Source organism: Lepisosteus platostomus, chromosome 4 (assembly GCF_059453375.1).
Source record: "Lepisosteus platostomus isolate fLepPlt1 chromosome 4, fLepPlt1.hap1, whole genome shotgun sequence".
In the NCBI taxonomy this organism is placed as follows: domain Eukaryota; kingdom Metazoa; phylum Chordata; class Actinopteri; order Semionotiformes; family Lepisosteidae; genus Lepisosteus; species Lepisosteus platostomus.
Window position 1 is genome coordinate 63,309,607 of NC_142614.1, and position 26,407 is coordinate 63,336,013.

Genomic DNA, 26,407 nt, shown 5'->3' on the forward strand with positions numbered 1-26,407 from the left:
AGAGTATTTTATCATATTATTCTGACACCATTTTCCAAAACTTCTATGGCATGGTATGGTAAATCTATGGCATCATGTTAAGTGCATTCATTGATTTTATAGTGAGTATATTCTTCATCACATTCATTGTGTGTAGACCAATTTTTCATCAAATTACATATTTTCATCAAGTGACATTTAGATATAAATGACATGAAGCTCTCAAATTTTCTTCTGTTCAATACATAGTAATCTCTGAGGCTTCCTTTATTACCTCTTGAAGAAAATTAATGAATTATGTGATTTTAACACTGCTAAATTGCAGTCGGCACCCACAGGCACTTTACAAATGTTGACTACAATGGTGGCATAATTGTCATGGCATTAAAAATGTGCGTAGATAAAGGTCATTGTAAAATACAACTTGGCATTGAAATTACGCTTTACTATCAAAGACGTCATTTTCTTAACCTACAAGAACAGTCACCTTCAGGAATTAAGATGGCAATAATCACAAATATCAGACTGTAGCAATAAAACTTCCCCAGCAGTACAATTGTTTTTCTTGATCAATAGAACACAAAAAGCTGGAAAGTGTCACATATTAAGGATGCTAGACTGTGCAACAAGAATAAAATTAAAGGTCTTTTTTGATTGAGTAAGAATAGATTTTTTCTCTTTTTTGATTTAAGGGGAAAAGGGTAAATGTGACGTAAAGGTTTTAGGAATACAACTCAGTGTATTCCATTAGGTGTTGATTGATCTTGCTTCCATTCAGAAAATGAAAGCAATGATAGTACATCCAAAATGTACCAGTTGCAAACACTCAAATTATAATAAATAAAGAATCAAGAAGATTATACAGCCTTGTGTATTTCTCATATTATGTAGGGAAGAACTCCAAAAAAGCATCTTATTCTTTTCTTAAGAAATTTTATTTCTGTCACAGGTTTCACAGACAGTAATAAATCTATATAGCAGCAATATCAGCCTGGAGGCAAGCCCCACATTCTTTGTTATAATCACAGCAATACTGGAAAACACCAAGCAAGATAATTCATATTTTATACCTCAACACTGAACTGAAATTCAAATGAATACAAAAAATGCATTGATTTTTGGAGAGGCTTAACTTAAATTTGCATGTAGGTGCCATTATTTTTAAAATACTAAATGCACATTACTACACTTGAGAGATTTCAAAGGAGGACAAGTTAAATTATGCTTCCACAGACATGTCCTTTACAGTGCACAAGAAAATTGCTTTTTAAAAAATGTTACAATAAACAAATTTCAAAGTATATAGATATCATGCACCATGGCTTTTTCTTTAAAACATTAAAACGTTCTCCTTAGAGACTGAATAAAAACAAACATGAAATAGGATCCTTTGGCTCAAGTTTTTAAATGAAAAAAGCTTGCTAATTGCTTACTTCAATATCTAATTAATAATAAAACAAAAAACATCTATACATCAGAAAAGCTAAAGATGGTTTAAAATAAACAGGTATTGTCATTTCAGTCCAGTTGATTCCATTTTTGAGCTGATCTTCCCTGAGTCATATGCTTGCTTGCAAGACTGCCTACAAAAAATATTAACACAATAAATACCACAGCTTTATGCAACACAGTAAAATAAGTACCTAAATAAATTCTGAAAGTTTAAGTTGGAAATGTTTTTTTAACATAAGAAAACAGAACGAAGGGTTACATCTGAAAACATTACCCAAAGCTCCATATAGTAAAATAATACTTACAAAAATAAAATATTTTAACAGTGGCTTGCCACTTCATTAAAGCATCATTATGGTTCAAAATGTAAATTAAAACTTGACTGATCTCATTTACTGGGGTCAGGGGAAAATTAAAGAATTTGGATTGATACGTATTTTGTGTTCTCAAGTAGCTTTTTACTAGCTTGCAAGATTTGAGATTCCGTAAACTCCTGTGGAATTAAAAATTCAGTTTGAAGGAACAAAAGTCTAGCCTTAAAAACAGGGAGGTTACAGCGCTTTTTCTTACATATTAATAGGTAGGGTGTGTATGTGGGGGAGAACAGCTCCCTAAAACACATGGACACAGAGAGTGAAAGTCTGAATTTTGTTTAATCCTGGGAACGACAAACAAGAGTTCACTCATGGAAATGTGCTTGAGCACAAGCCCATGTTGCAAGCGCACTCCAGGAAGGAACATGACTCAGTTCTTAATAGTCCTGTATCTATGCCAAGGTGATCTCTGTAAATATCAGAGCTAAGCAGTTTCATCTTACTATTAAGCATGTTTGCTCTATTATTGAACAGGTAATAAAATGAGCTGGTAAAGAATTTCTTTAGATTTATGATTTGATTCCCAATAAAATAGATTTTAAAATGGGCAGATGAAATAAAAGATACAAAATTTTCAAATCACAGCTGCATTACACGAGACTAACACTGCACTGTGTCACCAGACAAGGCATGCATTTCCAATAGGATCCTATCGTGTACAAGTTCTCTGTGCAGGAAATTCAAATCTGACCTATTTACTTATAAGCAACCACCATTCCCTTTCTTTTCATGATGCTGGATGAGAAGATGGTTTTCTTGAATAGCACAAATGGACACTAATACTGCTGAGGGTGTGGGAATGCTAGGGGCGGAACTCCTCGGTAGCAACGCCATGTTGCAATGCGACCACAGCTGAAGGCAGTCTGTTCTGATAAGAGAGCTGTTTGAGGTTTTACAAGATCAGATTTGAAACTTCCCTGCTACGAGAACATGCTACACCAAGGGTCTCAAACACATGACCCGCAACGACTCACTTGGACAAACAAAAAGTTACCAGTAAATTTGGTCGTTTGATACATTTTTTGTTTTATAGATGCATTTTCTGTTTCAATAATTGCCATGGAAATATTGTACCGCCCTCATCTGGTGACAAAGCGGAGGTGCACCCGGCTAATGCATGCGCCACGGTGCAGGCTGGGAACTGTAGCCGGGAGATGGTCTGAGGGTCCACAGAGAAATCACTAGGGCACCCTGCCTACAGTATGTAAATAGTGACTATAAAACCTCATGTAAATAGTAGTTAATTGTTTACTCCTGTTTTGTCCCTTGTCTTGTAACCACCGTAACCCTGCATAAGTGTCCTAATCATAGCCCTTCTGAGTGTGTTAACCCAAAAAGTTGATGTGTATGTCTCTGTTGCCTGATTGTCTTCTGATAGAGTGCTGTCAATAAAGAAAGTAGACAGAAAGAAAGGTTTCTGAGGTTGGTCTCTGCGTCTGCTATAATCATTGCAGTGTTTGGCAGTACGTATGCAAACTGTTTTCTCATCAATGAAGATCAGCAAATCAGTTTTACGGTCAAGACTCATCGATCAACATTTATGAGCACCATTGTGATTGGCTACTTCACGTGATATCAGGCCTAATGTTGACATTCTGGTCTCTGCACAATGCTGTCAAAGAAGCAGCCAGAATGAAGAACTTCAGAAATAACCTCACATGATGTGGAGTAAATTGAAGAAACTTAACCAACATATCTCGAATAAAAATTTCAGTTTCTATTAATTTTAATATTTGATGCATTTTGTATGGTATGAATGCGGCCCGCCAATTAGCACATTTTATCTAATGCGGTCCCCATATTCATTTGAGTTTGAGACCCCTGTGCTAGACTGTCAGTCCTGAGCTAGGCTCAGTTAAGAGTGATAGTAAGATCGAGGGTCTCCCATTTACTATGCACATTAGTGAACAGTAGACTAGGCACAGCGGGGTGGAGCAGATGAACTGCATGGTGCCGAAGAAGAAGAGTGCTGGAGTGTAAATGCAGTTGTGTGGCTACCTCATGCTGAGGGAAGGGAGTGAGAGTGACCATGTCGAAGCAGAGAGGGAATGAAGGTGTTGTTGTCTGTGGCTAGAGAGCAGGCTCTGCTGTGAACAAGCCAAGAGACTCTGTTTGGAAAGATAACAGTCGCTTTTATCACAGCAGGTTGAAAGTGTGTGAGCCAGAGAGATGGGGCAGTAGAGGGGCCCTACACTCTGGAAATGCAAAGCATGGAGTGACAGGGAGGCCTTATCTGTGGTGGTAGGCATGCAGTAGCGACACCAGTGAGGCGCCACCAATACTTACTGTATGAGTTCTAAGAATTGAGTGACACAGAGAAGTCTAGGTGAGAGAGATGCACTGGAAGCTGTGGGAATTCTGAGTGAGTTGTGAATAAAGGTTAGATGGACATGGAAGAGGGATGTTCCAGTAGCTGCAAGTGAAGAGCAGTGGGACAGGTTGTGAGTTTTTATCGCGAGTGTTGCTAGTCTGGAGTGTGAGGTTGAGGGGCTAGAGACTCCGAGTAAACAGAGTTGCGATAATGAGACCCAGCCTGGTGGCATAAGGAACAGACGTCAGTGGCTAGAGGAAAACACGAAGTCCTTGTTCTAACTGGCAGAGAGTGAACAAGCCACAAGTCATTGTGTGGCAACTCAGGGAGCAAAAGGCTCCAACAAAAGGAGGAGCGCAGAGAGAGACAGAGTCCAAGAGAGAACGATACTGGACTCTATGTGAGAAGTGGGAAAGGGAAGCTCCTAGACAGAGCACAAGACATAAAGGTGCAGGGAAGACTCACAACGGGAAGTAGCTTCAGTTGCTGGCGTGTCAGCCCGCTGGTAAGGTAAAGGTGGAGATGGAATGGGTCCGGCTAAACAGGAACGACCAAGTGGAGGGTCTTCCACTGTTATTCCCTGAAAGGGCCGACCTAATAGGAGCAAATATCAGTGGTATGAGATTTGCCGAGGACTTGGAGATAAGGATAAGAGTTGATCTCAAGTAAGAAGGTCACAGAAAGGTCTGAGGCATGAGAGAAAACATGATGTGTTGAAATGAAAGAGATAACACGTCACTGAGGGAGAAAACAGAAATACGAGGCTCCGGCTGAGGACTGTAAGAAACTAATTTATACCTCATCTTTTTTGCCCTGACAAACAAGGGGGCCAAGTAATAGTATGCACTCTACTCTGATGAGTGGTGCAGGTTGGAGAAACCACGCTAAAAGTTAGAGCAAAAAGTTCCTCAACAGAGTGTGAAGGAGTTTCAGCCACTGTGGGCATACCTGTTCAGCACCCAAAGGGGTGTCTAAGACACCCAGTGCATCAGAAAGCATATGAATGAACACTCATCAGAGGATGAACATCGTGTAAGTTTGACTCAAGCTAAACATGTTAAATGTAAACATGAAAACTAAACCAATGAGACTCAAACATGCTCCAAGACTAATAGTCCCAATCCACCATCCTTTACTTTCCATCTACTCAATGTCACAGAACATCATAATGTCACAAAAATCATTCTGAATCAGGCAGCATGACCAAATGAAACACAAAAATATAATTTATGAAATAGAGAGCCTGCCAACAGTTAAAGACTACTGCTGTTCCCTATCTGGAATTCTCAACCCACTCTAGAAGCAATTGTGATAGAAGGGTCAGGATATTGTTCTATTGTAACAATACTCACACCTACACTTATACATCTAGATACACCTGGCCCACTATAACAAAATCGGTATGAATAGTAGCCACGATAGATTCATAAAGCAAAAAACCCACCTTCTTACACATTCATTTATTACTTTATACCTGGTGTTTGAGAAAACAAACATATTTCTTAGGTTCCTCTGACTTTTTCATAGGATCCAACATATGTTAGAGTTGAAAACCGGTAATGTTTTTTATGTCCAACTGAGTGTGAGCATTTGTCTCTTGTTGGTTATAAATACAGAAGATGTTCACAGAATAATTAATATTCACAACAGAAAGAGTGAACATAGATATATCATTTTCATAAGAATAATAATACTAATAATTCTACTACTAATAATAATAGTTTTTCAAGTAAACAGCATGAAAAAAATATTCAAACCTGCTTGAGGGCTTAAAAATATTTTTGGCTGCTTCTGCTTTTGTTTTTCTTCCGGCTGATAAGTACCCTGAACATACAAAAGGACAATACTGTGTGTTATTAAAACTGTTGTACACAACACCAATTAGCACATGACATATTAAACATGAATAAATTGTAAAAATGACCTTACATTTAGCAAAGAGTAAACAGCGCCTACAGAGAAAAACATCTACAATCAACAACCAAGAATCTGTATCTGAGTGGGGTGGGCAAAACGAGAACCTCATACAGTATCTACACTTTTGGGGTTTAATTTGGAGTGTCACGTCAAGTATTAAGATAAAAAGTCAAAAGCTCTATAGCAATTTTCTATAAGCCATAATTTGCTGTAGTTTTCCTTGATGGAATTTAAATTACACCCTCTGCCTATGCCTATTCTCAGAATTATTACTTACAGAACTCAAATCTTAATGAATTGGTTGAACATTACATCTAAATGTATAGTGTAGCTATAATAATGGTAATTTCATAACTATATGTTTCATAATCACATGTTTGCATACTTTCATTTCTTTTATTACAAATCTGGTTGGTTTATCCAAAGCTTAATACATGCACCCATTTTTACAACTGGGTATGGTGCTGGAATAATTCACATGAAGTACATTACTAAAGGGTGTAAGAGCAATGTCTCACTTGGGATTTGAACCTACAACCTACCAAATAGATTTAAAACCCTGACCGCTACTTCCATTTTGAAGAAACTGCAGTTTCATTGTTCTATCCTGGGGTTATATAATATAGTAGCCTTCAAGGTTTCTAAAACTCTGCACCTCTTAATGACACAGCATGCCTTAAGTTTGTAGTTTAAGATGAAGTTTTAAGATTAATGATTTTTTTTTCCCTTTATGGAGAGAGCTGCTAGATTCTTCTGTGTATTAGGACATGAGAACCAATGAGGTGAGAGGCACTATATAAACACAAGGAATTCTTTTAGAAACCCATCCTTTTCTATTTTGCTGACTGCAGTGAAACAATTGAGTAAAGTCAATTGTTACAAAGTCTACAAACTAGCATCATACTATCTTTTCTACCAGAGATTTTTTAAATTTGCATAAACATGGAGAATCAATCCTGTGAAAAATATTTAAGAGAAAAAGCTAAATGTAAAAAAGAAGAACAAAAGTGTGTAAATTTAGAAAGCTACAGTGTATATACAGTTATATGCAAACGTCTGGGCACCCCTGGCCAAATAACATGTTTTGTTGACTTTCTAAGTGAAAAGAAGTTAACAACCTCTGCAGCGAACAAACAAACTATACATATTTATGCAAAGTTTAATGCACAGTTACTATTTATTTGCTGAATTTAACAGATGTGCAAAAGTTTCCAGTTGATCTACTAGTGTTATTTTTTTTGTAAGGTCTCAGAACTTAATTGACATGTTAGGCCTTAAACTAAGTCAGATGATGACAATTCCAGAGCTTTGAACTTCTCAGGGTGTTGTGCTTACTCTCAACAACCATGGGCTCCTGTAAGCAGCTGACTGAGGATCAGAAAATAATCAAGAATAGAAAGACTGCTAGCTGGCTACAAGAAACGTTTGTAGGCTGCGATTTCTGCCAAAAGGGGGTGTTACTAAGTAGTGACTGATAGGGTGCCCAAACGTTTGCACAGGCCACATTTACTGTTTGATTTTTTTCAATCTGTTAAAGTCAACAAAAATAGTAACTGTGCATTACAATTTGCAAAAATATGTTTAAGTATGTTTGCTGCAGAGGTTGTGTTAACTTCTTTTCACTTACAAAATCAACAAAACATGTAATTTGGCCACTTTTGCATTTAACTATAATCACAAATTGTCCTTCAAGAAATGGGGTTAAAGAGGCGATTGTGGTTTTATTGATAACGCGATTCACAAAGAGCCAAAAATTCTGTGAATTCACAGCACCAAAAGACATTATGCCCTGTGCATGTTTCCAAGACATAAATACATTGTCTTTCTAGGATTAATATTTGATGTCTATGTTGTAAATCATTAAATATGCAATTACAACACATCCACCTTATGAGAATAATGACATTTCTTTCTAAATTGAAAATTAATCCTGTTTTCCAGATTTGATAAATTAGTAGTTTAGAAATTATGTGCTACTTTTTATTTTGTACATGACATTCACACTGTTCTTTCTGAAGAGTTCTTTCTGATTTACATATAGCCAGCCAAGCATAACTGCTGCTCTCCCAGCTTCACTACTCTCAATTCTATGTCATGATTGAGGATCTGTTAGAAATGTTAAAAATGTAAGGTTTACATTGGGGGCAGTGCTTTTACTAGATAAAGTACTTCTGTAACATTAGAATGCTGAACTATAACAAAGAAGTGCACTTACTTGTTTTGCTTTCAAGTTCTTCAAATTGCTGGGAGCAGATGGTGAAGAACATAATGCATCACTTCGGTAATTCCCTGAGATAGAAGGCAGACAAGCATTTAGATAAATTACAGCAGTAGATATTTATTAGAAAAGACAATTCGAAAACCTTATGAGCTAAATACTTGGAATAGAGTGCCTTGCAAAACTGTTTAGATCCATCCTATGGTGTGTAATTGTGTGACATTTAAAAAATACACTTTTTTTTTCAACTTAATATTTTGATTCAACCATTAGAAACTTTCAGTTCGAGCATTTTGGTCAAGATAAATTATAGTAAATGTTAACAAAAAAAACTAAAAAGAAAAAACTTAAATCGGTGGATTCTTTAACTATTCAATCCCAGGAACTCCTTTTGGTGCACATTTCCACCATTTTTCTTCGCAGATTTGCTCAAACTCTCTCAAGTTGTTTGGAGATGGACAGCAGTTTTCAGTTTAACTTCTCAATAGGATAAGACTTTGACTGGGCCACTCAAGAACATTCATTGTCTCATTTTAAGCCACTCCCGTATAGTTTAGACCTCATGCTTTGCTTGTACCCTACTGAAAGATGAATTTTAGGTCTGAAGGAGGCTTTCCTCTAAGAATTGCCCGAACAATGCTGTAATGACTTGCACTGAGACCAAAAAGTTCCAATTTTGTGTTGTCTGACAAAAAAAAATGTGCACCATGTTTCCAGTACCTCTTAGATGATTTGTTGAAAACCCCACATGGGGCCTGAGATTTTTCAGTTCCTTTGTGGAATGACTGGAATATTGCTAACTCATGAACTTTTTTCTCAGGGACTGAACTCTAACTCTTTTTGAAGGCACCACTGGCCTTACAAACCACTGGAGGGATAGCCTGACCTAGGTAGTGTCTGGATGACTTCTGCTTCTTAATGACTGACTTCACCGTACTTAAACAGATGTATTTTCAGGTGCTTTCATACTCTTCTTCTGATTTGTGCCTTTTCTACAACTATTCCTGTTTTGTAAGGTCCTTGGCTGTCATGGTTGATCCTTGGCTTAAAAGTCACTAGGATTGAAATCAGGCCTAATACTTACTGTGGCACTTAAGGTAATTTTGTACACTTAACTAATTTAGGTTTTTCTTATGACTTTTACGGTGGAGCTAGAATTTTCAAAATTTCTGCATAAATTTGACCTAACATATGATCAGATCTTCATCTAAGTCATACTAGTTTTTAAAGAGAACCCAACAAAACAAATCACACAAAAGGATTTACTTTTTCATTCATGCATTGATCAAAATAATCCAACATTAAATGTCTGTCGGAAAAAAGTATGTGAACCTCTAGGATTATCAGTTCAGTTGAGGGGAGTCAGGAGTGTCAATCAATGGGATGACAATCAGGTGTGAGATTGGGTGGCCCTGCCCTATTTAAAAAACATAAACCTGAGTCTTCACTACCAAAGTCTGGTCTTCACCCCACGGGTTTGTGAACGCATGCCATGCCTCGATCAAAGGAGATTTTTCTGAGGACCTCAGAAAAAGAGTTGTCGATGCTCATCAGGCTGGAAAAGGTTACAAAACAATTTCTAAAGATTTTGAGCTTCACTAATTCACTGTCAGCAGATAGTGTACAAATGGAGAAAATTATACACCATTGTAACTCTCCCCAGGAGTGGTCGTCCAACAAAAATCACTCCAAGAGCAAGACGTATAATATTCTTGGAAATCACAAAGAACCCCAGAGTAACGTCTAAGGATCTGCAGGCCTCTCTTGCACTGGCTAATGTCAGCGTTCATGAGTCCACCATCAGGAAAACACTGAACAAGAATAGTGTGCATGGGAGGATAGCAAGGAGGAAGCCACTACTCTTCAAGAAGAGCATTGCTGCCCGTTTAAAGTTTGCAAAAGATCACCTGGATGAGTCAGAAGATTACTGGAAGAATGTTCTTTGGACAGATGAGTCAAAAACAGAACTTTTTGGCTTAAATGAGAAACGTTATGTTTGGCGAAAACCAAACACTGCCTTCCAACATAAGAAGCTTAACCCAGTTGTGAAACATGGTGGTGGCAGTATCATGGTTTGGGGCTGTTTTAATGCCATGGAACCAGGACAGCTTGCCATCATTGACGGAACTATGAATTCTGGATGGTACAAGCAAATTCAACGGGAGAATGTCAGGGTATCCGTCTGTGAACTGAAGCTCAACAGAAGGTGGGTCTTGCAGCAAGACAACGACCCTTAACACACAAGTCACCAAAGAATGGTTGAAGCAGAATCAAAGTCCACACCTTAATCCAATACAAATGTTGTGGCAGGACCTGAAGCGGGGAGTTCATGCAAGAAAGCCCCCCAGCATCACTGAGTTGAAGCAATTCTGTAAGGAGGAATGCGCCAACATTCCTCCAAGCCGATGTGCGGGACTGATCACCAGTTACCGTAAACGTTTGGTTGAAGTCATTGCTGCTCAAGGGGGTCCACTGAATGTGTGCAATATGGTGCATATAACAGATATCTACTATTTCAAAGTGTAAGCTTTAAGAAAATGTAAATGCAAGGGTCTGAATACTTTTGCAAGGCAGATTATATTGAGGAATACATGGTATGACTACAAAAACTTCTCTATTTTCATGTACTGAGATAAGTACTAAAAATGTCACCTAAATCAATTGAAAAAGGAACTGAATGACATGAGAATGGAAAATAATGGATGTCAACGGGTGGCATTTTATACTCAAACTTAAAAGAGGAAAAGGATTTTCTAAAATCCCCATTAGGCACAACAAAAGAGTATACCTGCAGAGCCCTTGTATTGAGAACACTCTTTCTTAATGTGTCCTTCAGCGCCACAGATGAAGCAGCGCTTTTCCCTGAACTCTCGCTCCTCCTGCTTCCTCCACTTGTCTGCAGACTGCCGAGGGGTCCATTCCCTGACGGCTTCGTGGTTGTCAGCTCTCGGTCTCTGCCCTAAGCCATCTACATTTCCTGCCTCTATCTCTCCATGATGCCGCTTTTGATACAAAGCATCCTCGTGGCCTCGGTGGTCACGTTTCTGCCTCAATCTGTTGGGAATAATGACTTTATTATTCTTATTTTTACACACACATTTTTTTGTCTGATCCTGAAGAAATAGATCTATTCTATATTTGACATTGTGAGGGGTTATTGAAATGAACAGGTTAGGTTTTAGGTACCTGGGGGGGATAAATAGCTCTGCTGTGCCACCTGGTGGTAGATAATTCGCTTTACAAGTGAACAGTAAAGTTAAAAACTGAATGCAGTAAACAGTAGATATCCTCGCATTAAATGTCATATTCTACAATGCTTTTCTTAAGTTATGTACAATTTGTACTTAGATAGAATCATTTTATTTTATGAATGTATAGGGAAACATCACCATAAACCATTTGGGAAACATAAACCATAAATTTACTTGGAAACTCTAAAACTTGTACTGCTTCATTCTAAACTCAATATTAACTGGAAGGTGTTAACCCTGGTGTCCCAGCCAAATGTCCCCCTGGTCCTCCTAATAATCTCCATCTTTCTCCTCTTCACTGATGTGTGGAGAGGGTACTGGCGCACTTTGGCTGCTGTTGCATAGTTCAGGTGGATGCTGCCCATTGTTGGTGGTGGACACAAGTCCCCATTACCTGTAAAGTGCTTTGAGTGCAGTGTCCAGACAAGTGTTTTATAAGGGTTAGAAATTATTATTGCTAGTTAATATTAACCAAAACTATTTCAATTTCCTTGAGGAAGCCTCTCTTGTAAAGCTTTAATTTGTAAAACTACATTTTTCACTGTAAAAAGCATTTCTTTATTGTAAGATATAAGCTGCTATGTTAGGAACCGATACATACTTTCTGCGCAGTGGACAGTCCTTCATAAAGTGTCCAATTTTCCCACAGATTCGACAGCATCTGTCATTTGGTGCCAGCTCACCCTCTGTCATCACTTCGGGGTCAAAGAAGTACTCCTGAAAACAAACATTGAATATGCTGTGACTGAGGGAGAAGAAACGGAGCAAATCAATGGGTTGAGCAAATTGCTGGGTGAGTAAGAGACAGCCATTCCAAAGAATGAGTCTTAATGGAAAGAAGTGTTCCATTACACAACTGAAAAAGAAAAAACCCATCATTACAAAACATCATTCTTATGAGATTCACAGCAAAAAAATATATATATACACAATTGCACTTCTTTGCAATGGAGTTTATTTACAGGCTCTAAAACCATTCTTACTGGAGCACTGCTTTCTTTCAGGTTTTGTTTGTATCCAAACACTTTCATTTTCAATGTTGTTTTATCAAATTGCAAATTTTGATGTCCTTTGCCACACCAGAGTACATTGTAAAATTGAGCTGAATACAAGCTTTGTCCTGAGTAAATTCATCTGGCTATAATGTCATGTCTACGTAACTCAGGGTTTTAGGTCACCAAGTTGGAAAAAGATTCCAATGATTCATACAGTATGACATCATGGAATGGATACTTTTGTGTCAGAAAAAAATCAAACGAATAGTGTTTTGAAAAGAAAGGTCTACCATTTTAGTAGAGTATTCACTGGGAAACACTTTAACAGGTGACCCAAAGACTCTCCTTCCATTGATGAATGCCTTCATGATGAAATTAGTCACTGAAACAGAAAACAGAAAATAAAGTATTTTTGGCCCCCCAAAAAAACATCAGTAAAGCTAAATCAAAATGCGTATATGCAAGACTTACTTCTTCTTGACAATCCAGCACCAAGGTTATGGTGCAGGTCAAATGGATCTGTAATAAGTACACACAAAACAACATTATTTTTAAACACTTAAAACACCTCTGTACTATTCCACTTGAAGAAACAAAAGGTTCCATGATGGTAAAATAATGTATTTCATTTGTTTCACAACTAAAATGTACCATAGAAAATCTCTGCACCTTTTTATGGCTGGAATTAATGTTCCATTGATTACTGTCTTCCAACTGGACAATCAATGCTTAGTATGTAGTTAATAAGGGATTTACTTTAAAAAGTGGTTATTCTTAAATAAAATGCCCTTTTGGACAACTGTTTCCAAATTGCATGCAAAGGTAACTTTTTCCTAAATCGGGAACTGCATCCCAATTGGATCAGTTTTTAAATCTCAGTAGCAAAATCAATTGATGGTATCACAAACTTTTACAAATTTCAAATTAAGTATAAAATCAGAAATTTTATGAAAGTAATATATGGTTGCCATGTTGTCGCAAACCTGCTGACCACTCACCACAAGATCACCAGATGAAATAAGTTTAGCAAAACTTTAAGTTTTCAATTGTAAACCTGTACATGCCACAAAACATGCTTATTTTATATGCCATTTCAGCAGCAGGTTCGAAAAAAATGGAAATGTAAAACAGATTCACAGCAGATACTTTAAAAGTGCCACATTATATGTTTCTGACTAATTTGAAGTCATTTGCATAATGTTTTTACTGTTTTCGCGTTTTGTTGCTTTGTTCTGAATCTCAGACAATGACGGCAGTATGGTGCTATGCACACATTGAAACTTTGTTTCTTTTCTGGTGTAAATTGGAGGTTGTACACCTTACCGCGGTAGTTTCATTGTGTTTCGAAATACACTCATTGCTGATTCACTATAATCCTAAAATGTAAAAATAGCAGTCCCCCTTTTAAAGAAAAAGAAAGCACAACTAATAAGCCCATGCTAGTGCTAAAGAAGACTTAAAGTGCACCTAAAAAGAAAAGAGACAACACTTGGGCTGTGGAGCCTTCTTCACATCTGAATCTATTTCAATCTGCTGTGAATCGATTTTAAGAAAAGAGACACAATGTTTCACTTGTGGACCCTTCATCAGGTTTCTTTTCAGCATGGAATAAACCTTTACCTGTTCCTTTGCAGCCTACACATGCTAATGCAGCTACCTACTTGAACTTCTTAAAGTGCACCTGTAACCTTTTTCATTAACCTTAAGAATGAGCAATTTTACTGCCCATGAGAAAATCAACGAGCTTTTTATTGTATACTTTATAGTGTAATCCATGTTTCATCCAGTTAGCAAATAGTCTTGTTATGCAGGAATGGGCATTGTTTTTGCCTTTATGAAACAGTTTCAATAGGCTATCAAGATTCTTTATGTAAACTGTCAAATGCATGTAATAAAAAAAACATTGCAAAGACATTACTTCAACTATAATGAAATGCTCAAACTCTACATTGCATAGACCTATGCAGAAATAGCTGCTTGACATACATCAGAGAAATGTACTGTACATGTAAGCTATGGTAGAGATAACCTTGAGAACTTGTATACCGTAGCATCAAAATAAACTAATCATTACTGAAAAAAAATTACAAAATAGGAAAATGTCTCAGGAAAATGGCCTAATGTTTGCAGTAAGTGCTTTGACATTTTATTGAGCAGAAGAGTTCAATACAGGTGGGATCTACTGTACTGTAGGCTGGTGTGATGTGTCCATCCTTGGAAGTAATATGAGCAATACATCTGCGATACATGCTTTGCTGGCTACAGATTTTGTCTTGGGGGGATTTGGTTTTCACTCATTTCTTAAAGCCTGGATAAGCTGTGTTTTATAGGATTCTTTTTTCAAGCATTTATAAAGACAACATATGTTGAAAACAGAATTCATGTTCCATTTTTTAAATTTTCTGCTTTCTACAGGTGTAGGTAGACTAGAATAATTAAGGATGTTTTAATCAATTGTAATACACTTGTCATAATCCTGTCATACCCAAAGGACAGATTGATAAGTAGTTGGAACTAGAAAAACAATTGAAGCTGTTGTAATTTCCAGACATTGAAAATTAAAATAATAGAGCCACTAATTTCTTTTAAAAAAGACAGAACGTAGACTCAAAATGTTTATACAAATGCAAATATTCAGATTGAAGCATCACTTTTTGTAAAACAGCAATCGTATCAAAACACTGAATGTTTATGAACCTGTTGATTAGGAAAATTCTACTGACTGGAATTGGTTTCCTTTGGTATTCATTAAGATATTTTCTTGGTCTACTGTGCTTTCCTGTTAACAAGATAATTTAGTGTGAAATCCCTCTTTTTTACTATAAAAGTCGTGTTTTAAACCAAATCACAACAGAAAATGTAAACGGCTTATACCTCCGAGATCAGATCAGTTCAGTTTTTGACAGAAACAATGAAATTTGTTGCAACTAGTTAGGAAATTCTCAACAAGTAAGGGAATTACTATGCAGTCTCATAGCAGGCTTGTAGAAGACTGAAACCCACTAAAGTTTTAAACTCGTTCTTACCTTCAATAACAATGTACTTTGATGTCCACTGCTTCTTGAAAGTAGTGAGGAGTTTCTTCCTCCGTATACAGATAACATGTTCCTTGAAGTCAAACTCCTCAGTGTAGAACTGAAGCAATCCAAGCCACAACTCTCCTACGCTCTCTGTGTTTTTCCCAAAGTCAGGCCATCTGTTAGACTATAAAGTACAGAACAGAAAAATAAAAAAAAATTCCAAAACAAATTTGAATACATAAAAATAAAGCCTTATTGGGAAGCATTAGAACGAACAAGAACTTACCAGGTTTTCAAGATCATCAAAGAAGTACACATTCCAGCCATCAACAAGGACCTCAGGTTTCTTTGGGCCATCGTAAAGCTATATAAATAAGAAAAGGATCAATCCACTTATTGTAGTGCTTATAAGCAGTATAATACTGTTTATTCATAAACTGAACGTATCCAGATTCATCAATTAATTTATTTATACAAGAGCAAGACACTTTATTCAGGCACAAGTGAAATGGGTTAAGTATAATTAAGTATGATAGTCAATTATTCCTCATCACAAGCTCATGTCATGGCTCAGGAACAGCTGTTGTTGAGTACAAGGACAGGCGAGTGTAGAAAACAGACACAAGTGCACAATGGTAATACACAAGAAAACACTGTACTTGTGCAGGTGTTACAGTACCTCTTGAAGCACAGGAATAACAGGCGGGTTTCTTTGTTGCAGGTAGTACAGCACCATCAAAGTGTAAGCATACGAAGATAGACTGCCTCTTGATGCATCTCCAATGTCACAGACCTATAGCCAAGACACTACATGTTAAATGACAGTGGCAGAGGGATACATATTTTAACTGACACAAATTGAATTAAGAAAGTGAAATCCTTTATCAAAACAAATAATATGAACAAAGAAAGGTGGAAGAAAAAAAAGAAAAACAAGAGCCCTTGAGGACATCAAATTTGACTAGAAAAATCTAGACTAGATGCACTATCTTTCATTGTGCTGATACTTCCTCTGGATGTCTTTCCGTATAAGGTGATTAGTTTTGAGGGTTAAGTTACTTATAATTTTATTTTTGTCCCCATCAAGGTAATTTATGATGTAGTAGTAGTAATAACACTCGTTAATCGTTGAATGTAATGTGATCCACTTTTTCACAGAAAGTAACGAGAGCTATTACATTCAAAATTATACAGATATGAATAAATTCAAAATTTTTACTGACCCTTAGTTCACATTTACTCTAATCTCTTCAGATAGTTCATATGCAACCATGAAAAATGGAAATTTAAACTGTTTAAAAGTATCAACTAAAGTGAAACTCCACTTACCTTTGCAAATACCTTCATGGTGTAGCACAGGTATTTCACTCTTGCGTCTATAGCTGCATAACATGCAAGTAGTCTCGTGTTATGTAGAGCCTAAAAAAAGTCACTATTATCAACATGTTCCTTACACCACATAATAAATAATTGAGAAAATGTTCACCAAGCATCACTTACCAATGTGTTATACAAACTAATGTCTCCTTCCAGACCAGTTTTCAAATGGAAGAATTTGACAATTGGGACTTTGGCTGTTGTAATAGGCAGTATATTTCGCAGACCTGCAGTTTCACAAAAATAGAACACAGCATGTTTCTTTGCTTTTTAAATGTTTTACTGTTTCTTCCAGACATAAATGCTAGTGCTTTCTAGTAAAATTACAATGGTTAAGAACTACAAATGTTAAATTCAAATTTAATGTCTTCCCCCAAAACTGACACATATCCCAATGTTCACACACTAAAAATCATGTACCTGAATGTTTCTTCAGATATTTGGCTAAGCTCTCAATTATTCCAATGCAGTCCAGCCCCTGAATAAAAGATGTTGACATGGTTTCATTTCATAATATTTATTGTCAGAAGCAATTCTAAAATGCATAATGATGAGCAATCTCAGTGCGTACTATGGGTGTAACAGTCTAGATATTGTATCGTTTTTAATTTCTGGGTTCAAACAGAAGAACTTTCACAAATTTTGTTAAAGAATGTCTCATCAGCCACTACTAGCAGCTAGAAATATTTTAGTTTATAGTATGTTCTAGTATTTAGATATAAATAAAGTTTAAATATTTCACTAGGCATTCAAAGTTTAAGATAACCACTCAATTTTGTAACATTGTTGTAATATTACATTACAATCTGAGAAGAAAGGATGTTTATCCCCTTACTTTAACTTTAAATCAAACGACAGCATACAGGATCTTAATATTTTTCATGCAATACACATCACAGACTGCTCGTAAAATATGAAATAATTAAAAACTGCAAAGAAATCACAAGCAAGTGTCTGAAAATCTTAAAAATGTAACAAAAACTTTGTATTGCTATAACACTTTACTACTGATCAGCTGATATATTCAGTCAAATTTCTTTGTTTAATTTTAATAAAGGGCTCATATTCACTATTCTTTATGTACAGCTAGTTCTTTACAATAGGGGACAATAATCCTTACTTTTAATATTTTTTTTTTAATTTTATAATGGATTTGCTGCACAATAAAAATTCCAAGATTTTTAGTTGTTTTGTTGCATAATGTTTTGTATACATTACGGTATACAATATAGTTTATATACAGTTCTATAGATATTTAGTTTTAACAGCATATATATATACAGATATGTATTAAGTGAGTAGATGGGAAAAAAAGGACATCTGATAACGTCTAAATATTCCCTGCTTGACTGCAGCGAATTCCTCTACTAATTTACTGCACATTTCACCAAGTGTTTTTAGGCTACTGAGCAAATGCCAAACTTTACATTACTTTAAGGTAAAAATTACAGTATAACTGTATTTACTGTAAGGTAAAAAAAAAACTAAGCGTGTTTGGAATTTCTCCAGCCGTCAGTAAAAACAAGCCATCACAACATGAACATGCTCTTCTATTGGCCCTATGGTTCACACTTAGAAAGCAAGCTGCTATACACAAGCCATGGTAAAGACACTTAACATACAAGCAACAAAAATTACATTTACCTCTGCGGTTTCCTTTCCTTCAAAGGTTAAGCAGATGTCAAGATCACTTTGTTTGAAGCCAAACCCATTTTTAGATGAACCAAATAAACTTAACTTAGCTCCTACAAGAATAAAGCAGAAACGCAGAAGTGAAGACCGTTAAAAGATGCTGTTTACATTGAATTCAATTCACACCGAATATGCTCACTTTACACACAAAATGCTGTTTCATTAGCTTTAAAGAAGAGGTGTGTCACCTGGAAACTGCATCCTGACAAACTTTTCCAGGTCCTGCAAAATGTGCTCACGAACTTTCTCCTCAATCACGTCTGGGGAGAAATCATCTGTGGGACAGAATAGGATCTAAGTAGTCCAGAGATGTTAAACAAAAAAGGAATACTAAAGAATGTGGAGTGTACTCTCTAAGCCAGTGGTTCTCAAACTGTGGTATGCGTACCACTGGCACCCATATGACCCTGGAACTTTGTTGTGTGAACTGAAAAATCGGGACGGGTGTTCATATTTTCCATTTTAATATGTGTTGTACATACTACAATACAGCGCATGCTAACACCTGAGTGCACACAAGAGCTACAATGTAATTCTATTCCGTTCTATAGGAATGCGTGCTAAGAACGAAAGCGGCCAATTGTATTTAAAAAAGTTATCTCCAGCAAATTGGGAGGTAGGAGAATGTGTGTGATTTTGGGACAATGCCAATGTTGTAAGCACAGGAAAGCATAGAAATGTGTGCTACGAACGCTGGCAATCCCGTGAGCACAGGAAAGCGTGATAGATAACAGAAAAATATTTAAGAACTGTTCTAGGTTAATTTGAGAAAAATAAACCGAGTGTCTCTTTGTTTCGCTCCCATGCGCATTAAATAACTTCTTTTAACTTCTGAGACGGACTCCTGAAACGGAAAAGGGGAAAATTGCAAGCTTGTGGATTGCTAAAGCAGGTAAGCCCCACACTATTTTTGAAGAACCTTATTTACTGTCCGCAAAAGAGCTGACATGTATTATGTGTGGAGAAAAGCTGTTAAGCAGCTCGACCTGCTGCCCCCTCCGAAAGACAAAGCGACTCATAGAATTATTGATATGGCAAATGATATCAAAAGCACGCTGATAGAGCGCGTTAAGATAAGCAGATGCTTTTCACTGCAATTAGATGAGTCTGTAGATGTCACGTTGGATACAAGTTTGAGGGCATGTCCCGTGAGAACTTTCTGTTCTGTAAGCCGCTACCAACAGGAACTACAGGAGAGCACATATTTCAGTTTCTGAATGAATTTATTGAAGAGAATGGCATCGGCTGGATAAAATGCGTTGGAGTTTGTACAGACAGTGCTAGAGCGATGACAAGCTGACACAGCGGTGTAGTTGGACGAATTAGAGAGGTTGGTCCCGAATGAATGGACGCATTGCAACATCCACCGCAAGACCTTTGCCGTCAAGAAAATGCATGACGATTTAAAATCTGTTAGACTCTGTCGTGAATTGTATCAAGGCTTGAAAAATGAATTCACGACTAAACAGGCTCACCCCTCTCACTGAAATGGCGCTTTTTTATTGTTTATTTTTAATTGTTGTTGTTCCTGTTGTCATTCTGTAAAGCGCTTTGAGAAGCCACGTTTAAAGGTGCTATATCAAATAAAGTTTTTATTATATGTGTGTGTGAGTGTGTGCACCCGCGCTCACATTGGTTATGTTCGTATATCAAACAATTGTGATGCTTCTATGACAGGATAAACACTGACCCTTAGCTTCTTAAAGAAGCAAGCTAGTAACACTAAGTTTAAAGAAATAATTACATTTAGACTTCTGATTGAAAATCATTTGAAAACTTACTGTAACACTGCATGCAAACTTGATGGAGTATTTTAAGGAACTTCGGTGTCATTGGAGGTAAAGAATCGAGTTCAACCCTCTTGAAGTCTTCAGGACAGTCGCGTTTCAGGTGTCCTTCGTGTTTACACAGACTGCACACAACTGTGGGTGACTTCAAACAATGTTCTAGTTATTTTCTAAAAGTGCACATAGAACTTTAAGAAAGACATTTTCGAATAACATCCCCATGCAAATGCCATTAACCCCGGAAACTTAATAAAAATAACTAAATTAAGATGATCGTTAACTTCTTGGGCGAAATGATGTGAGCGCAAGTAGATAATTGAAATACTTTTACCTTGCCCTTCGTAAACATTAGTTTGCTGAACTCATAGCTCAGTTCATCTTGCTGGGCTTGATCAGCTGTGCAGCTTTCCAAAGGCTCTTCTGGAACTTTTTGGTGAGGAGGATCATCCAAAAATGATTTGCGATTTGCCCCAGTGTCAGCAACTATTTTTTCCGGGGCACTGTGAACCTCAGCAGACTCATGAGCACTTTGCCCTCCCTCATCATCTGAGAGGGCTTCCTCCCCAGAAGCCGTATATAAATTATCCAGTTCATTTTCTGTAGTAAGGCTGTCTAAGTGAGATCTGTGACATACTTCATCATTGTCTTCATCTGAGTTATTGCTACCAAAATCATGGTTCTTTTGGGCTACTGTCATCTTGCCTAATGTCTCTGCCAGCTCCTCGCTGCTGTCTGCATCTTCATTCTCTCTGCCCGGCTTCACTGTCTCATCAAAAACAAAGTCATCATCCACTGGTCCCATAACCAGGCGCACTTCTGAATCTGAATGGCTCTCAGTCTCAATTTCCAATTCTCTGGAAAAGCAAGGCAAAGTTGTGGAATCTGCAGCGTTCCCCTCCTCCCCAAAGAGTTGTTCAGCATCTGAAGAGTATAACTTTCCATCTTCCTGTCTCTGTTCTTCCTCTTCATTTCCACTTTCTGTATCGCCAGAACTAGGCTTATAACCATCAGGCTCTTCCATTACAATCTCTTCAATGATGCAATCTGAATCCTCCTGAAAAGCACCACTTCCTCTTTCAATGTACACAGCTTCTTCTTCTGTTAAACCATCGTTACTGTTTGCTCTTCCGGGAAATCCTACAGTGATGCTTTCTTTAGGGGAACAGATTTCAAGATTCACATTCATAATACGACTAACAGAGGTGTCCCACTCTGACTGAATTAAATGCACTTCATTCACAACTGGTGGCACAGTCTCTTTCCCTTCTCTAAGTAGAGCTACAGTGCCTTGATCCACAATTTGCTTCTGATTTTGCTTGTTGGGTTTTATGTGCCGTTTCAGAGGCGAAGCGAAGTATTTGTAGGTTGTTTTTAAGCAGTGCAGAATGTACTCGTATACAAGCTGACTGTTGAGAGTCCTTGCCACATTCCTCTTCACGGAGTAGGGATCTATATTTAAAAGAAAATACATCAACCCATGTGAGCAACGGTCAACCGATACTAAATAAAACCAAATGCATAACAATATCAATTGTCATATTCTTCAAGCCAAAGAAAGCTTCCCTCCTCTGACTTCAATGGACCCACTTCTATCTGAATCGTGTTAATATGGAGCTCTCCACTCCTCAGATTCAAGGTGCCAGTGTGTAGAAGGGACTGGAAGTGCAGCAGTTGACAGACTGTCTGTTATCACCTGGCTGTTGTCCATTTTTTGTCTACAGGTGCTTAAGATGGAAACCTGGGAGGAAGAATGTTCCTGAATTATACTATTTTGTTCTTATTTAGTTCTGTTTTTGACAATTTAACAAAAATAATACAAACTGATTCACATAAAAGTAACTGTTCTTTCTTTCCTCCCTTGCCTCCACTGCTTTGATCTCCAAAATGAGTTAAAATGCAATTCTTCCAAGCAGAAAATGAACAATGAACATGTCTATTATTATATCTATTATAATACGATATTATTGAATGAGTACCCAAATGAATGGCACAAACTCAAACATGCTATGAAGTCTCAAAACTGATAGGTAGTAAACAATAAGTCAAATGTAATGTTGATCATTATGAGACCAATAGCACTGCAACTGGGCCAAATCATGTAAGGTCTGTATCCAAAGAAGGATGTATGCTGCATTCTATAGAAGGCAGTCTGGTTTGAGTCAGATCATGTTCAGGCAAACCTTTTCATGATTTCCTACAATCCACTATAAAATCATACACTCACAAGACCTCTCTGATAGTAATACACCATTAAAGATGGAATACATGATATGTAGGTGTAATTTCTAGAGATAACATCTAAATAACATTAGAACATTAAGGAGATGTACATTAATTTGGTAATGTTGCAATAAAACATTTGTTTGCTCTCCATCTCAATATTCAGATATTTTTGCATGCATCAAGGGTCAATAAGGAAAGCGTAAGGAGACTAGGTTGCAGGTTTAAAGGCTTTTAAATTATGGGCAACCCCTGTAACTAAGGGTCATGGGATCTTCTGGTTTTCATTCCTGAGAAATTATTTGGATAAAAAGTCACATCCCATCTTCTGAAATAACTAATTACTGCTGCAGAGGAAAGAATTAATTAAATTTTTATTAATTTAACCTTCTATGGCAATCCTCTTCTTAGGCCAGTCCTTTGATTCTCGTGTGAGGAGCTGCTTTACACGAATGCAAATGACGTGATCGGTCATCGGGAAATCCAGTAAATAGAAGCGCAGCATTTCCACCCACAGCTGCCCAACAGCAACTTCACACCGGTGTTTCGAGTCAAACGTCAGCAAGCCCTTCACGAGAAAAACAATTAAATGACCAAAAAGAACAGGTTTCTATTAAAAACCTGAATGGGTGTTTTAGTTTTGTCTCTTTAATATGCTAGGATATTGCCATGCTGAGCTGTTCTCCTAACATTCTCTCTCAATGCTTGTAATGAAGAAAAATAACAGTGAACAATATTCTTGATGAGAACAATAATTATCTACTTTATATAGCACCTTTACAATATATGAGAAACAGAAAACTCCAATTAAAATGTTAATAACAGTAATACAAAAGAAAAAAAGAATTCTACCATGTTAACAAAGCGGGTATTGATGTATTAGTGTCAATCCCATGTTTATTTCAAGGCTGTTTATTTTAAAGCAAGAAGGCTCTCCTTCTCCTCACTGTATTACCTCACATTCAACCTTCAGGATTTTATGGAGACATTTTTGAAACAGCTTAATTTTTATCGTGATTATCATACACTGTGGTAAAGATATGTCAATATAGTTACATAAAATACATATTCTATTTTTCAAAATCTTAATATGGATAGTTGAAAGTGAAAAAATGCTAAAGGTTATCCTTGAAACAGGATATCACAGTATGTCCTTTGTATCTTACATGGCTGCTCTATTGTATTATCATTGCTCTATTGTATAAGCTTACCATGCCCTTCTTGATAAACTCCTTAGAAGTGGTTTTGGACTCTTCCGGGGATAGACTATACTCCCACAGAACATGACCATCTTCCACACCAGTAAGCCTGAAATCTACAAGGTTTTTCAGGGAAAAACCTTCAATCTGAAAATGAAAGAGTTCAAAGTTTAAGAGTGTAGTCCTCTATGGTTTATTACAACTTTAGATTTTTTTTTTTAATTATCATAAATAAAGCACAAAAAATAAGGACCAAGAAAAGGTTAAAACTACAGCTTTCCCTTATTTAATGAAAGCTTGGCAGTTCATTTACAATTAGGCATCCTTTACTGTTGTAAAAAAATTGAAATTCCATACAAGTCTTCCTTAAATATAGTTGAGCATTATTTATTGCCATTTAATTGAATAAGTACTTGACAGAACTTATCTATGTTCTGACTGAAGAAAATAAGTAAAGGTATTCAGTTTTAATACAAGTTTTCAGAATATTTTATTTTTGTCCATAAAGCACTGCCATCTCAGAAAGGGTTTGTTAGCACTGTTTTCCCATGACAGCATCATTACATATCTGTACATGACGCATCCCCCAGGCGCACAGCCTTAAAAGGAACAGGAAATGCTTGAGAGATGATAACTAGTGGAACAAACACTACTGTCAAGGAGCACAAGCTCTTACCCATGAACCCAGGTACACTGGGAGCACAGGCTCCTTCCGCTGCTGTAGGAAGTAGATGACCATCAAGGCAAAGGCATAAGGAGGCAACCCTCCCTCATCAGGCTGGTCGATATGGCAGATCTGTCATGGGGGACATTTTTCGTGCTTTAGCACAGCCGAAAGAGGTTTAACACTCATGGTGTCCCATTTTCTGACGCTGCACGCAGTTATTGATTTTACCTTCGCCCAGCGTCTGAAGGCCATCGCAAGAGGAGCAAGACAGGGTTCCCGTTTGGCCACAGCTGCCAGGAGTGCTGTGGTTTGGCACGCACTGTCGTTGCCTGCGCTCACCTTACAAAGGAGACCACTGTGATGGCAGAAAGAAAGGGTTGTGCACTGAGTGGGAATTGTTAGTGCCCCCAGAAAAGCACCATCTGGCAACAAAAACATCTTGTTATAGTTTTGACAACACACTCTTTAGGTATTTCAGGATCGAATTCAAAGTCTTATTGCGACACTGGATTATGTGATTAAAAGGATGCTACCAGCAGAAAAAGAAGTCTAAAGGATTTCATGTTTCCCCAAAAGAAGGCCAAACTGCATTTCACAATGACACCACATAAAAACATTTAAAGAATTTACAAGGATAATGATTAAAAAGATATCTGAGGTTTTGGTCAACAGCTTCAAAAGACAAGATCTCAAACCTTTGCTTCTCCCTGCACACCACTACTGGGACCCTGGTATGAAAGTGGGCCTCAAGGTCAATATAGGAAGCTGAAAACAAGAAAGTAAATTTACTAAAACCTGACAGAATTGTGTTTTTTCTCTGTTACATTTTCTTTAATTACTTTTAAACTTACGACTATTTTTAAGGCTCTCCTGAACCAGCAGTAATACATCAGGTTGATGCATCTGTAAACAGAATAAAACAATAATGAATAAGAAAACATATGGCCATAGAAACAATATGCTCCTGGGGTATTCACTGCACAATCTGATACCTGAAAAACTGAATATGCCTCTCAGGTCTGAAAATAAATATTTTCTACAAAAGTGGCAAGAAACAACTTACATGTGCTGGGAACTGTATGTCAATGTTGACATCAGAATCTTTGAAACCAAATTTTGTGCAAGAGGATCCATACAACCTGAGTGAACAATCTATCAAAGCAAGCAGAAAAGACAGTCCGATTTAAAAGAATGCAGAACTAAACTACATCAATAGCTCACAGCAAACTAGAATAGCACACAGAAGAAAAGCAATAAAAGAAGTCTATTTTAGAATGGTCTGGTCCATTACACGCTCTGTACGGTGAAGTCAAAAACAAGTAATGTGAGAAAACAATATACTACTTTACAAACCTGTATACATTTAGTGAAGCCAATGAATTGACACCCTCTTCAATTTTACATAACATAACAGAAATGCTGTGCTCCTCTATGGCATTTTCATTTTGACACTGTGCTTCAATGATCCAAAGAGTCCCTGAATGTTTTAGGAATGGAGTATGTTATTTCAGTTAAATAACACAACTACACATGCAACATGCAATCAAAAACCTAATTATTATATTTCCTTTAATTATAGCAATTATATATATCCTTTAATTTCAAGAGTCTATGCGAGGGGTCTCCAATCCTGTATTTTGTCTTATAAACCTCATGTTTCTAAAGAGGCACCTATTAATTATTGATGAACAAATCAAGTTGTATTAAGAAAATTCAATTTAGTCTTTCGGGGCTGAAGAATACTTGGAATTTGGTCCCAAGTGATCTCCGAATGCTTTATTAAATCGCCTGCTGATCACAATGAAATTGTTCCAACACTTCAGAAATTGCTGATTTATTTTCGACCTTCAAAACCTGTTAAATCAGGGCTCTCCAGTGCCAGAGGTGCTGCTAATACATAGTCCCCTTGAACAGCAAGAGGAAAAAAAAACATTTTCTACTAGAAAAA

The 26,407-nt window shown here is 37.0% G+C and overlaps 1 protein-coding gene across 2 annotated transcripts in view; it reads right to left on the minus strand.

Annotated features, from left to right (window-relative positions):
* Positions 1–892: 892 nt before the first annotated feature.
* Positions 893–26,407, minus strand: part of tut7 (terminal uridylyl transferase 7) — a 30,562-nt gene continuing 5,047 nt past the window's right edge. The window contains exons 6-30 of one of the 2 annotated variants that reach the window (XM_088630214.1): positions 25,523–25,611; positions 25,311–25,362; positions 25,155–25,224; positions 24,688–24,814; positions 24,469–24,588; positions 23,805–23,939; positions 22,981–23,161; positions 20,705–21,822; positions 20,368–20,518; positions 18,775–18,861; positions 18,539–18,639; positions 17,315–17,372; positions 17,018–17,121; positions 16,847–16,936; positions 16,197–16,310; positions 15,804–15,881; positions 15,524–15,701; positions 12,969–13,016; positions 12,788–12,879; positions 12,104–12,219; positions 11,040–11,305; positions 8,249–8,322; positions 5,874–5,940; positions 4,582–4,710; positions 893–1,562 (exon numbers count right to left, since the gene is read on the minus strand). In XM_088630214.1, the coding sequence (XP_088486340.1) occupies positions 1,498–1,562; positions 4,582–4,710; positions 5,874–5,940; positions 8,249–8,322; positions 11,040–11,305; positions 12,104–12,219; positions 12,788–12,879; positions 12,969–13,016; positions 15,524–15,701; positions 15,804–15,881; positions 16,197–16,310; positions 16,847–16,936; positions 17,018–17,121; positions 17,315–17,372; positions 18,539–18,639; positions 18,775–18,861; positions 20,368–20,518; positions 20,705–21,822; positions 22,981–23,161; positions 23,805–23,939; positions 24,469–24,588; positions 24,688–24,814; positions 25,155–25,224; positions 25,311–25,362; positions 25,523–25,611 (3,710 nt within the window). In that variant the 3' untranslated portion in view covers positions 893–1,497. The remainder of the gene's footprint in view (positions 1,563–4,581; positions 4,711–5,873; positions 5,941–8,248; positions 8,323–11,039; positions 11,306–12,103; positions 12,220–12,787; positions 12,880–12,968; positions 13,017–15,523; positions 15,702–15,803; positions 15,882–16,196; positions 16,311–16,846; positions 16,937–17,017; positions 17,122–17,314; positions 17,373–18,538; positions 18,640–18,774; positions 18,862–20,367; positions 20,519–20,704; positions 21,823–22,980; positions 23,162–23,804; positions 23,940–24,468; positions 24,589–24,687; positions 24,815–25,154; positions 25,225–25,310; positions 25,363–25,522; positions 25,612–26,407) is intronic. The other variant, XM_088630215.1, reaches the window with a different exon arrangement.